General features: G+C 37.0%; 1 protein-coding gene across 2 annotated transcripts in view; it reads right to left on the bottom strand.

The window, feature by feature from the left end:
• Ubr3 (Ubr3 ubiquitin ligase) overlaps positions 1-13,544 on the bottom strand; it is a 161,869-nt gene that overhangs the window by 23,974 nt on the left and 124,351 nt on the right. For both annotated transcript variants that reach the window (XM_083120461.1, XM_083120462.1), the window contains exons 21-24: positions 13,003-13,152; positions 7,543-7,688; positions 5,884-6,046; positions 4,208-4,439 (exon numbers count right to left, since the gene is read on the bottom strand). In XM_083120461.1, coding sequence (XP_082976587.1) covers positions 4,208-4,439; positions 5,884-6,046; positions 7,543-7,688; positions 13,003-13,152 — 691 coding nt within the window. The remainder of the gene's footprint in view (positions 1-4,207; positions 4,440-5,883; positions 6,047-7,542; positions 7,689-13,002; positions 13,153-13,544) is intronic.

Raw genomic sequence — 13,544 nt, 5'->3', positions numbered from 1 at the left:
TAGATGTGGTAATCCCATGCTTTGGGAAAACTAGCGAAATAGTTTTACATGGTGTAGCAGCAGCCCACGCTTCTAGTTACTAGTTTGTTTTCCCATACGTACAAATGCGAGTGTGCCTACGCATGTAGTTTAGCTGTCTTGTAATCAAGGGGTAACAGGTTTGATCCTTAGTGGAGACTTATTGCTAATGGTTCGAATTCAATTTTAAACCTGTAGGTGCAGTCCTCATTAGTCTATCTGAGCATTAAATGGACTTAAAACACACCACACTTTTACATGTGTGCCTCTTATGTCAAATTTAAAGGCTGATGTCATAAAATATGAAACAAATGTTAATGTCAAATATGAAATGTTTCCGACAATTAAAAACTACTATTCATAATATGTATGCAGAAGTACACTTATTACATGAATGTGTATACAGGGTGTATCATAAGTAGTAGCGCAAACTGACACAGTTGAACAGTTGAAAGTACACGATAATAGAAGCAAAAAAGTCTCAGTAAACATGGGTCTGCAAACGGGCAGTTTTCGAGATACTGTATTAACATGTGTATAATGCACGTGCGTGTATAATGTGCACCCGGGTTTTTGATGGGGAAAAGTGACAAAAAATGTTATCTCATGTATAATGCGCAGTATAATCCAGGTTCAAGAAATAACATTATATTACAAAGTGAAAAATTGTGGAAAATAGCCTTTAAACTTTTATGCGTGGTTTTGCTCATTTTCTTTTTACTTTTTCTAAAACAAAACTTCAAAATATATACTTCTTCCATGACTGACATAACATTTATAAGAGGCCCATTCAGGACTGTCAAACTAGCAGTTAGCAGAACAAGATTTCTTTCATTAAGGCATTTACACACTACATATGTGTCATATTATTTGGCCAGTAATACATTTTAAATATTATATTCTTTCTCCTTATCTTTTCTTTCATCCAAAGTATTACAAAAATCAGAACGTTCCTTCATTTTGTGATGAGCTTATTTCAACTGCATTCACATTAGTATCGCCACCATGAATGTAATACTGTTGCCATATTCAGAAACTACAGAATTCAAGCTTTACAATGATATATAACATGATAGGGTTCCGTAAACATGAAAAAAAATGTTCCATACATAATACACAAAAAAGTTTTGGGTGCAAAAATTTGGGAAAAAAGTGCACATTATACATGAGTAAATACGGTAATTGCGAATGTGTGGGTGCAAGCTGCCACTGATTTCATTGTTTGTAAATGTCGTCCTAGCTGGTAAAATGCTAATAATACAGTAAGAAAAGTTACTGGAGATCTCATTGTTTCTATTGAACATGCTACTTACTTTAAAAAACGTTAGTATGTTTTCCTTGTATGTACACATTACTTGCATTGTAGAATTATTTTCTTGTAGTTTACAGTTATTACAAGCTTAAGAAAACAGTTTTTCGTTGTGACGTTTCAGGAGAACACACTCTCCCTTCATCGGACATTTATTTATATTTTGACTAAAGATACAGTTATAAAAAAGGTTAGCAATTTTTTAAACAAAAAGAATACATTATATAATGGATGTTGTGAATGTTACATTGTTGTAATATAGCAACCTACTGTGAAAAGAAGCCGTCTGTTTTATTCTCATTTCAGATAAAAAAAAATTGATCACATTATTTCTTATTTAAAATTATGAATCCCAAATATAATCAGGTAATTCAAAGTCATTATTGTTTTCACAAAGTTTCTTGATGTTTTCTGTTACATTAAATTTTAAAGATGGTGTCTTACTCCATTTGTGAAAAAGAAAACTCCATACTGGATATGAGTGTATGTTACCATTTTCATTAATTTATTGCAGTGTTCTTTTGCAATGAACAAAGCTTCCCAGACATTCAAATCTATGTTTCCTGTCAATCTTTTTAAAACTCTTCTGTTTTTAATCAAATGTTTCTCTAGGATGATGTGAGCTGACAAACCTGTTCTTGGGTTTAGATTTATAATGTCTAAATCGTGTTCGTACCATCTTATTGCCATTTTCCTTGCTGTTTGTCCTACATGATCCTTTGAACATGAACAACTTATATTATATATTCCTGTGGTTTCCACATCTGGTAAAGAGTTTCTCATTTTGAATTCATTAAATGTACATTCTAAACTTCTTGGTGATCTAAAAACAATTTTGAAATTAAATCTTCTAAAAATTTTTGCAATTTTATGTGAGAATCCCTTATGGAATGGAATGAACACAAATTTCTTTTCAACATATTTTTCATCTTTGTCTGTATTTCTCTTTTCCTTTAGTTTTCTTGCGTAGTATGTTGCATGTTACAATTACTGTACACTCATACCTGTTAAAGGAGGTGTTCAAAGTGTTGTCCTTGCATCTGGATGCAATACTGTACTCGATTCCGCATTGAGTTTCGAATTGTTTCAAACACTACTGGGTCATTTCGGAATTGGTCACAAGCATGTACAATTCTCTGTACTGATTACAACGCCACCTCTCGGCAATGTTCTGTTTTGTAAACAAAGACCAAACCTCGGGACGTGCAAGGAGTAAAACACACTGTGTTTACAAAATGCAATCACAGGGTGGCTACTCTACGACCATGATAAAATTCAAGTATATTCCCGTTTTCCAAGGCGAAATTTCCAAAAATTCAAGGGTATAATTAGATGTTTTCTCTATTTCAACATTATGTACTATTGCCTCTCACCTCCCACACACACAAATATATTAACAATATAAAGGATCTGTGCGATTCCAATGTATCCAAAAAATCTAATTCAATTCAATTAAACGGTATATATATATTTGAAATATTTAATTTAAGGTGCAGAGTTTGCATTTGTCATTTTACACACAGAGACAACATTCATCTACAAACACAAGTCACAAATGTCAAGGAATATGCAAATCTACTAAAAAAAAATGTTTATCGTATGAGAATTTCAAACTCAAATTTACGTAATCAGCTTCAAAATATCTTATCTTGCAATAATTTTCCATATGTCAGATAGATTGTTCTACAAAGGACACTAACAAATCAAATGAACTGAGATAATTCTGTTTATTCTCCACACAGATTTATTCACTTTCCTCCATAAACATAAAAGCTAAACTGTGAATAACTTGTTTCAGGGTATTTATAAATATGTATAAATTCAATTGAATTTGGATTTATAAAAGTTGCAATTTTTCACATCTACGGGGAGAAAATCACGCAGGATTCACGTATAATTCCTGGAGACAATAATTCACACATAATTTCCAGTGAGTAGCCACCCTGAATCAGTGACAGCTTCTAACCACACATTCACACACATTATTAGCATTTTACCAACTTAGACGACGTTTACAAATAATGAAGTCGGTGGCGGCTTGTAACTACACACACACAACTATCTCGAAAATGGCTCGTTTGCAGACCCTGGTTTACAGAGACTTTTCTGCTTCTATTATCGTGTACTTTCAACTGTGTCAGTTTGCACTATTTCTCATGATACACCCTGTATACCCAGTTTAATACTAAGACCAGTATGATACTACAAGGGAGATAGACTTAATTTAGGCTGTAGAACCCTAAGCTACTTATAATTACGAACATTGTTGGAAAATGGCTGTCTTTTAGTGGATGTTCATATGTCAAATTCAAACAGTGATAATTATATTATCCTGCGATTTTGCACACGGAGTGAATACTTTGCTAAAATTTCTACACATTTCATCTCATGTGTGCTAAATCGCAAGATAATTTACATCTCTACAATGGAAGAAACTAGGCATCATCGATGACAACAGTGCTTCAAAGGCAACAGATCACATTGTGGTAGCACTGACAGACCAAAACAGCAACAGCAAAAAAGCAGGTGAAGCAAGGGTCGACTCGGTAGCTCAGTTGGTAGAGCAATGGCATGGTATGCCAGAGACCAGGTTTGAGTCCTGGTTGAGCCTGTATTTTTTGCCAAAATTTCTATATATTATTAGATTATATTTAGAAAACTACTCTAGTTATGTGAATGTGCACGTACTATGTAGTTATATTTAATAAGTGTACCGAATTGTGAAGATAACACACAGACTGATTTTTTGTAAATACTATTTATGTAGATGAAAGCTGCCAACTAATGTATTTTTACTGATTTGAAACACTTTTGAGGGGAAAAAGGCCAGGTTTTTTCCTTACCACTTCCAACTGTAACAACATATAATAGTTTCCTTACCAATGCATGATCTCTTTGGAGTAAGGGCAGCAGCGCTTTCAGACACTGGCATACAAAGTGAACCTCCACGCTGTACTATCTCAACCTCAAGATTAGTGCGTGCAATTGAACAAACAAACAAGAATAAACTTTGAGGGCTTGGCATAGAGCTCTTCTGTTTGTATTTGAGGTAAGTGATGCTTGTCATATCCTCCATGGATTTGCCCATTGCTTCTGCAAGATTTGACGAGGTCTGGAAAAATAAAGTTATAAAGTCTCACATTTTAACTTTTACGTAACAGATGACAGAAGGATTCAACAATAAGAAATAACCACCTAGCATGCTGCAAGACTTTTGTTTCAAGTTGAGTCTACTATGTACCAATGACTCAATTTCTTCCTACAAAATCCTAGCTTCAAGCTAACAAGCTACCAGTTCATTTCCTATCTATGCATTTACACACTTTTGTGGAATGTAAATATTGTTTTGCAACTAGTGTGACTAGTCTAACCCTATTATAATTAATAGGGCTGAGCTGATTCATACCACTTTAAACCTATATCAATGCTTGAAACAATCTATTTATAATATTTTTTTAAAAAAATATGCAAGAATTAAATTGGAACATTAAAATAGGTATAATTTAATCAAAAACTTCAATTTTTCATGACATAAAGTAAAGTAAAGTAAAGTGTTCCCCTGTGCTTAGCATCACGCCATGAAGGCGTATAGGGGTGTGGGGGTAACACTCCACACTTTCTTGATCTGGTCGTAAGTGGGGGTGATGTGATCCGCACCATGCCCCTGACTGCCTTTACCCCCCAGGTTTCCCGAGGTACCCATGTTATTCGACGCTGGGTGGGCGCCGGGGCCGCTTCCATCGATAGAAAAGTTCCCGGATTTGAACAGGCCGGGGATCGAACCCGGGACCTTTAGCATGGTAGTCAGACGCATTACCGACTGAGCCACTGCGGCCATGAAAATATTGTTGGAAAATAAATAAAAACTTTTAATTTTGCATAATTTTCAGGATTTAACTCAAAATATTACAAGCATTTGTGTGTAGCCCTCCCCTCCCCTTCCCCAAATACCCAAATTTCAGGAAAATATCAACCAGTATCGGTGAATCAGTTCTAACATACATTAGTATCAGCTTAGACCTAAGAAAAAAAAGGACTGATCGCCATTTAAAATTTCAAGTTACAATGCATATTTACCCTAAAAATAACACCGAAATTCAATAATACAATAAAATGAACTTTATACAGGGTTATTAAAAAAGAACTCTACAATATAGTGGAAAAGTAATCAATTAAAATTTCATCCTAACTGTAGTCACTCAGGAAGATCTTATGCTCATGGTTATGTTTATACTTTGGAGTTTTGTAAAGAATAGGTGTTTTCCCCCTGCTCCCTGCAACCTCCGAGGACTTATGAGAATGCATAACTGAGACATCACCAAAGACAATCATGAAAATATAGAGAAAGTATAGGCTAAATTTGACTATTGCCTTAATGTATGCAGGGTTACACCTAGAGTACACTTTGAAAACTTTTGTCATTGTAAGTTCTATGGTCCGTAAGCTTCCATTGGATACCTCTTTCATTTTAATAATTATGAACTTCTATTACAATAAACATGAAGAGTTGTCAACATCACATTATTGAATAACCCTTTATTTACCTAAACACTTACATTTGATGAAGGGTTTTCTTTCAGAAGATTCGTTAATTCAGCAACAATTGTTGCCATACTATTGGGTCTTGATCTTGCTACAACTGCACACTCTCCAAGCTGGGGTGACAGAGGAAGTACAGAGTTGGCTAACTGTCGACACAATGGACACCAATATTCTCCCCTAAAGAAAACATAATTGAAGCCCATTAAAAAGATGTAACAGATATATATAAAAAAATATTGTAGAAAGCACTTGTCTTACATGGTATGTATTCAATTAACTTAGCAAAAATATATGGTCAATGTTTCGAAGGGCAAAAATTACAAAGTAGATTTATCATCATTTAATATGTGGGTCCAGGCAATAGGGAAAAATCATGCTACATTGTCATATTAACATAAATACAAAATTTTCCTCATTTTAACACAGTCTGGCCCCACTATGATTCCAACCTGATACAACTATCACCAAATTAATTTTTAGAAATGATCCACATTCAATATAAAATCTACCTTAGAGAACCATATTTTCAGAGTCAGTTTTGAAATAATAATCATATGAAAAGTTGCATTCAATATTATTCTTAAAATCCTGTTGAAATTTGCCAGTAATGAACATGATAATTTTCTTTTCAACCTTCTTTAATTTATGTACCATATCTCACTATTGCAATTAAGCTTGCAAAATATACATATACATATACTCTATTCATCTATCAAGTTTAGTGACTCGCTGTCATAAAATCACAAACTGTCAAATATAAATACTTTTTTTGTTTTGCAATTAACATGTAATTAACATTTACTTATGTAGGAAGTTAATATTTATAGCATAAACATGGTTAAAGTTAAAGGTATTACTTTAAAAAAAATCTAAATTTTCAAATTAATATTTGACGTAAGCGAGTTACTAAAGATATATCCGCGAAACTTACTTCTAAATGTTCTATTAATTTCGGTGGCCACTGCCACCATCCACTTGGGAACTCGATGCTTCACTGTTAGGTTGACTTCCGGTTCTTGTTGTTGTTTCCTCGACTACCGCTGGTGTAGCCATTTCGTCTGCTGCACGCGATGGGTTTGAGCTGTTGAGCGGACGCAAAAAAAAACCAACCCACTACCAGACTAGCAAGGCACCTCAAGTTCAACAAACACAGGATACAAAAAGTTTCAGTTAGGCATGTATCACACACCCTAATCAACACCAAAATCAAAGAGACACATGACATTATGCACTTTCCGCACAAGCTGAATAGTGACAGCTGTCAGGCTCATCATGTTTGGCTTCCGTTATTACAACAGCTCAAACCCATCGTGCGCAGCAGGCGAAATGGCTACACCAGCACCCGTAGCGGTACTCGAGGAAACAACAACAGGAACCGGAAGTCAACCTAACAGTGAAGCATCGAGTTCCCAAATTAATAGAACATTTACAAGTAAGTTTCGCGGATATATTTTTAGTAACTCGCTTACATCTTATATTATAAATCGCGTTGTTTATTCCCCTCTACATGAATTTCAAATTAAGTTAATAAATAAATGGTTTGTAATAGTTGTCACTGTAAGTTGAAAACGGCCCAACCAACTGCTTTGATTGTCATCTTAACTACATGTAATTGCATAGTTTATGTAATATGATTCTCTTCTTTTACAACAAACTTTTCAAAACTTTCATACCTATCAACTGCAAGATTTTGCTGACGTTGCTGACTCCGTAAAGAATGCAAATATGACTTGAGACAGTCCAAATGAAGGTGATGACCACATGTTTGGACATGAACTCCACCTTCCCAACCTAAATTTACAGACAGAAGCCAGGAGACCTGAAAGAAAAATTTCAAGTTTGGAATATATAAATAGAATACTAAATTAAACTTAAAAATATTTAATTCTTTCTTAATATGTGGTCAATAGTTATGATGGCATAGGCATGGACACATATTTATAGTGAATAAAATATTAATGTTTCAGTACAAAAAGTAGGCACATTTTGGGATCAAAAGCAGTGTAAAATGGCATTTTGGTGTCAAAGTGCTGAAAAAAATCCTAAACTTGACTTAAAAACTATACTCATTACACACAAAAAAAAAACCACTTCTTTTTTAAAAGCATCATAGTATTAAATTCGTTCTTGTGTATAATAAAGTTTATTTTTGCTTGCCAAAATATTTACACCAGAATTATTCAATTTTCTGTAATTTTGCACAACTCACAGATAATTCAAGACTTCAGAAAGTGTTGTGTCGATAAAAATCTCTATAAATTTTGTTTTAAGAGTTTATTTTGCATCATTTCGTGACAAAACATGGAAGGAAAATCTACCTGGCACCTTTCAAAAACATGAAAAATGAACATTACAGCATGTAATCTCTCTCACATTTAGTGTGTCTATCAAAAATAGTACAGTGAAACCCCGATATTACGTTCCCACATTATATGTTTTCCCGCTTAATACATTTATCCAGTCAGGCCCTGGCAAAAGGGCATGTTAAATAATAGGACGTTCACCTCAATTTTATGTTCGCTCTAACTCCCGTTTCCCGCTTTATACGTTTTCCGAGCCGTGGCGATGTCTTGAAATTAGGCAGAAACCTGTTTTGTTGACTACGCGACTTCTCCCTCCTATTTCTTGCTTCTGCAGCGGTTTCATTCACGACGCAACCTTGAACTTCCAGATGTTAGGCTTTCGTGCAAGAGGAGGGAGCGAAGAGGCATGGTCAGTGGAAGGTGGCAGGGGGGGGGGTACAACTTGCATTTGTCATACCTCCCTTGAGGGACAGGAAGGGAAAACGGCACTTCTTGCATTCCCCCTGAAGATGAAATGGGCCGATCCTTCTGCCGCAGGTTCAGACAACAAGCGCACTGTTGCCATACCGATTCTTTCTAAATGCTGCCTTCCCTAGAGTTTGGACACAATGTGTGATTGAGGTGTCTTTGTTTGCCCTTCCCCTCCACAAAAACGCAAGTGGAAAATTGACAACGAGACTCGATCACTACTCGCATCTTTGCCCACACATTTACGAATCCTTCCTAGTTGACGGGAACAAAAAAAAAAAAAAGAGGGGGACTTGTTTTGTAAAAACTTTTCCTTTCTTCTTGTTTGCAATGTTGAAAATGGGAAAAAAATAAGGATTTGCCATACTGGATAACTAATGCACTTTTTTTTCAATGGAAATTCGTTTAGATTCCTAAGAAAATATGATTGGATGTAGTTTGATAATTTTTAACCCTAAGTTTTTCCAATGAACACTATATCATCTGGTTATCAGAATGAAACTGAAAACGCACAAGCTAAAGTGATCATTTTTTTCTATGGGCAGATAGGACAATATTTTACTCACTGACTGAAAAATATTTGTGTCAAAAATCAATTGTATGGGGGGAGGGGGGAACGAGGTTGGGATAAATGATTCTTTTATGTGAGGCAGAGAATGTTTTCTCTATGCACATTGCGTGACTCGTATGTTAAAAAGTGATGGTGCCAGGAAAAATGCATGAATAAACAAGGGGTGCGGCAATATTTTGTGAGAGCAGCCAAATTTAATGCACATCTAAATGCCATTAAAATACGTATTTGGGCCAAAAGAGTAAGGGGGCTGCCCAAGCAGGGTGCTGATCACGTCACCTTCAAATTGGCCCCCTCCCCAAAATATATGTGCGGTAAAGGCAGCCGGAGCATGGTGCTGATCACATCATCTCCCACATATCCCTATATACACTATCTGGCCATTCGTCACCGGACACCTGGAACGAGTACTTTAATCCGGTTTCAGGCGTCCGTCAGTATCGTGTGGGGCCACCCTTCGCAGCAAGTACAGCCACAACCCTCTGAGGAAGACTGTCCACCAAATTGCGATAGGTTTCGACGGGAATCCTGCTCCATTCCTCTTGCAAAGCGGCGAACAACTCTTTAGTGTTTTTTGGGGGGTGTGGCCTGGCTCTCAACCGGCGCTCCAACTCGTCCCAAAGATGCTCATTCAGGTTGAGATCAGGACTTTGGGCGGGCCAATCAAGTTTTTGCACACCCATATCCTCGAACCACGTGTTGATCACACCTGCCGTATGACATGGGGCATTGTCGTGCTGAAACAGATAAGGACCACTACCGAATTGTGCCCACAATGTCGGTAGCGCAGAATTGTCCAGGATCGTTAGGTATGCATCTGCATTCATGTTTCCACGCACTAACACAAGGGGACCAAGACCATACCAGGAGAAGCATGACCACACCATGATGCTTCCACATGCCTTTGGTGGGGTGTCCGGTGACGAATGGCCAGATAGTGTATATATATGTGCATGGTGCAAATTTCATGGGAAACTTTACCTTCACCTTTTTCTCATTTGCAGGTAAGGGGGGGGGGGGCGTTTGCTTTCTCATGCTCCCTATGGTATCAGCAGAGCTATGCAGTAATTGAAGGATTCAGCCCCTTTATCATTCTTTAGTGAAGCTTTGACATGACAACATGGGAGCAGTAATCCTTCTCCCCTCCCTCCTCCTTCCTTCCTTCTTTCTTCCTGCAACTTGGCCGAGAATAAGCACACCCACCACCTGTTTGTTGGGTCTCCCCCTTCCCCTCCCTTCCCTTCCAATACAAACTGGTGGGATGGGTGTCTGCGAGCAACGGGCAGCTGGCAACCAAATGTTTCGTCAGAGGTATGACTCATCCACTCTGAAGGGAAGAAAATGGCATTGTTTTGAATCTCCTCTTCGAAGGTTGTCTTGTTTTGACGATTAGGAAACACGAGTATGACACAAAGCGAGGAGTTAGAAAATGAAAAGCATTTTTTTCTCTCTTTTCTTGTTCTGCCTTCTGAAATACACCTTGAACACACAGAGCAGTGCAGGAAGAAAATGCACATGAAAAAAAGAAGGTAAAGTGTTCCCCTGTGCATAGCACCACGCCATGAAGGCGTATAGGGGGTGTGGGGGGATAACGCCACACACTTTCTTGATCCGGTCGTGAGTGGGGGTGATGTGATCAGCATCATGCCCCTGACTGCCTTTACCCCCCAGGGTTTCCCCCAGGTACCCATTGTTATTCGACGCTGGGTAGGTGCCGGGGCCGCTTCCACCGTTAGAAAAGTTCCCGGATTTGAACCGGCCGGGGATCGAACCCAGATGCGTTACCGACTGAGCCACCGTGGCCATGATGCTAAGAATAATATAATCACCGCTTTTCTTTGGAACCATTCACGTGATGAAAATAAATCACGCAATATTAAACATTCGGGAAAAAAAAACTTGTTATTTACGGGGAAACTATTGATGAAAGGGGTGTTTGCCCTCCGCAAGACTTCCTAATCCAACAATAAATCGTCAATTAGCATGGATGTAGATAATCAGTGGCGTGCCCAAAGGAGGATGATGGGGATCATAAGCCAGTATTTCTAAAAAAAAAAAAAGAAGACACGTCAAGGCAGGAAAAGATGGCAACATGAGGGCTGACTACTATAAAAAGTATACGTAACCCCATTCCCCCTTTCGAAAAACCTGCGCGCGTCTCTGATAATTTATTGTGATCTCTAATAATGCGTAAGTTTTACAAAGCTTGTTTTGTTCACTTCATACTGTTGGGCTGATCGGGACTGGATACATATGCAGCTCAAAGTGGAATCTGAACCATTCTGCAGGTCTTGAGGACACTTTGATTACAGTATATAAAGATGCTTGGCATCCAGCTATAAATGATCACCCTCCAATTACACGGGACTTCTAAAAATAGCAACTAATTACCAATTTACAGAGAGAGATCTCACAGGATCAGATGCATAAACTGCACCTAATAGGTGGCAGTTAGAAGCAGTCATCCACCGTTCCTACCTTCGAAAGTGGATCCCGTTAATCCGTTATTGCCTTTCACAGCACGTCTTGCTTTTGTCCTTAGAAATTCATCATCATACTTATATCCTGTTGTTAAATAATTTGTGACACAATATACCCCCTAAAAAGTTGATTGTGTTCTTACTGACACTTGAGTTTCACCCCTCCCTTACGTTTTCATATTTTTTAAGTTTCCCGGATTTTACGTTTTATATTTACGGGCCCCTGAAAAATGTAAAATCGGGGTTTGACTATATATGCATGTCTCTAGGCATAGGGCAGTTTAATTAGCAAGATGTAGCATTGGCTGAGGGAGGAAAACAATTTACTATAAACAGGTGTGGTTAGTTTTGTTTCTCTTTCTCAAAGAATCATGCTCTTGGAGAGAAATTTGGTATATCCTTCCCAAAAAAGATCAATTAGAAGGAAATTTAAATTTGACAACAATAAACTAAAGTGAATGAGACAATTCTAAAATGTAGTCCTGTTAGGGTCCTACAACTGTGTGAAGTTGTGTAGATAATTGTTCAATAGATAGTTATAGTTCATTAAAAAAATAAATTAAAATGATGTAATGTAATGGACATCGACTCAAATATCATCGATGCCAGTAAGTACCCTAGTCTAGAAGGATGCTAGGTAACTTGGCATGACTGCAGGTATGTAGCAGTGTTGCGTTTTGGAATTTTCCTGTTCACTTCCAGTTTAATGTGAGACCTGCAGGGCAAAGGAATTTGATTATCGCATACCTTTACGTGAAATGAACAAAAGAGACAAAACTGAAATATCATCAGTAGTATGTGACATGTTAATTGCGGTCACATAGTGCTGGTACATCATGGACCAACTGTCAAAATTAGCTTACAGGCTGTATTCTAAGAGATAATTGATTTTCAATGAAAATCAAGGAATAAATAGTATCAAAGTGGTAGGTAAATGGCAGCTACAGAACTCAAGGTGCAGGAATGAAAGTAGCATATAATTAAAATAGAATAGTGAGACATAACTTAAAAACAATTAAAACCTTGTAACAGCTTTCAATATAAGGTTTCATTTCATATGTTCAAAGGCACTTGTGGACATTGCGCAACGATGCCAGGGGTCCCCAGTTCAAATCTCGGCTTGGCATGGATGTTTATGTGTGTCATCAATTTCATCATGTCACCCCTCATCCCCATCTTCGCAAATTAACCAAAAGTGGCACAAAAAGCTAAGTAAAATAAAGCAAATCAAAGGCACTTGTAAATATAAAGAATACATATTTAGGATGAAAGATGATTTCACTATACAATATTTCATTACTTCATACATACACTGTCAAACTGTCTGTCAACCTCTTCAATCCGACGATCAAATTCACTAGCTAAGCTATCATCTCTTCGCAGATTTTGCTTTTCTTCATCATTGGTTGGAAGAATTGGATTTTCTGACGATTTTCTTTTGTGTCCCAACACACTTGAAGCCTATAAAACAAATATAACATTTTGAGTAAAACTTACACTGCTCCTAAAAGATTATGGCTAATTGTTAAACATATCTTGAACTTCATTGTCCTCTGCTACAAATTGGAAAAATATAATCTTTGTAACACCTGCAGGTACTAGGTGCTTTCTACCATAGACACTGGCATAGATTTACAAATAGGGGCAGTGGGAACCAAAAGAGAGATACTATTAAACTAATCACATACTGGAAAACTGTTCAATTGAATTAATATTTCTAGTTCATTGTTTCACTGAGCCATATGTTTATGGTGAATAAAACATCAAGAACTTGGTACAAACACTGGTCACATTTTGGAATCAAAAGTGGCATTTGTGAAAATGGTTAATATAATCCTAAATTTGATTTTAAA

Source organism: Lepisma saccharinum, chromosome 4, assembly GCF_977018435.1.
Source record: "Lepisma saccharinum chromosome 4, izLepSacc3.1, whole genome shotgun sequence".
NCBI lineage: Eukaryota > Metazoa > Arthropoda > Insecta > Zygentoma > Lepismatidae > Lepisma > Lepisma saccharinum.
The sequence above is the reverse complement of the archived record's forward strand: the minus strand, read 5'-3'. Positions and strand labels throughout refer to the sequence as shown.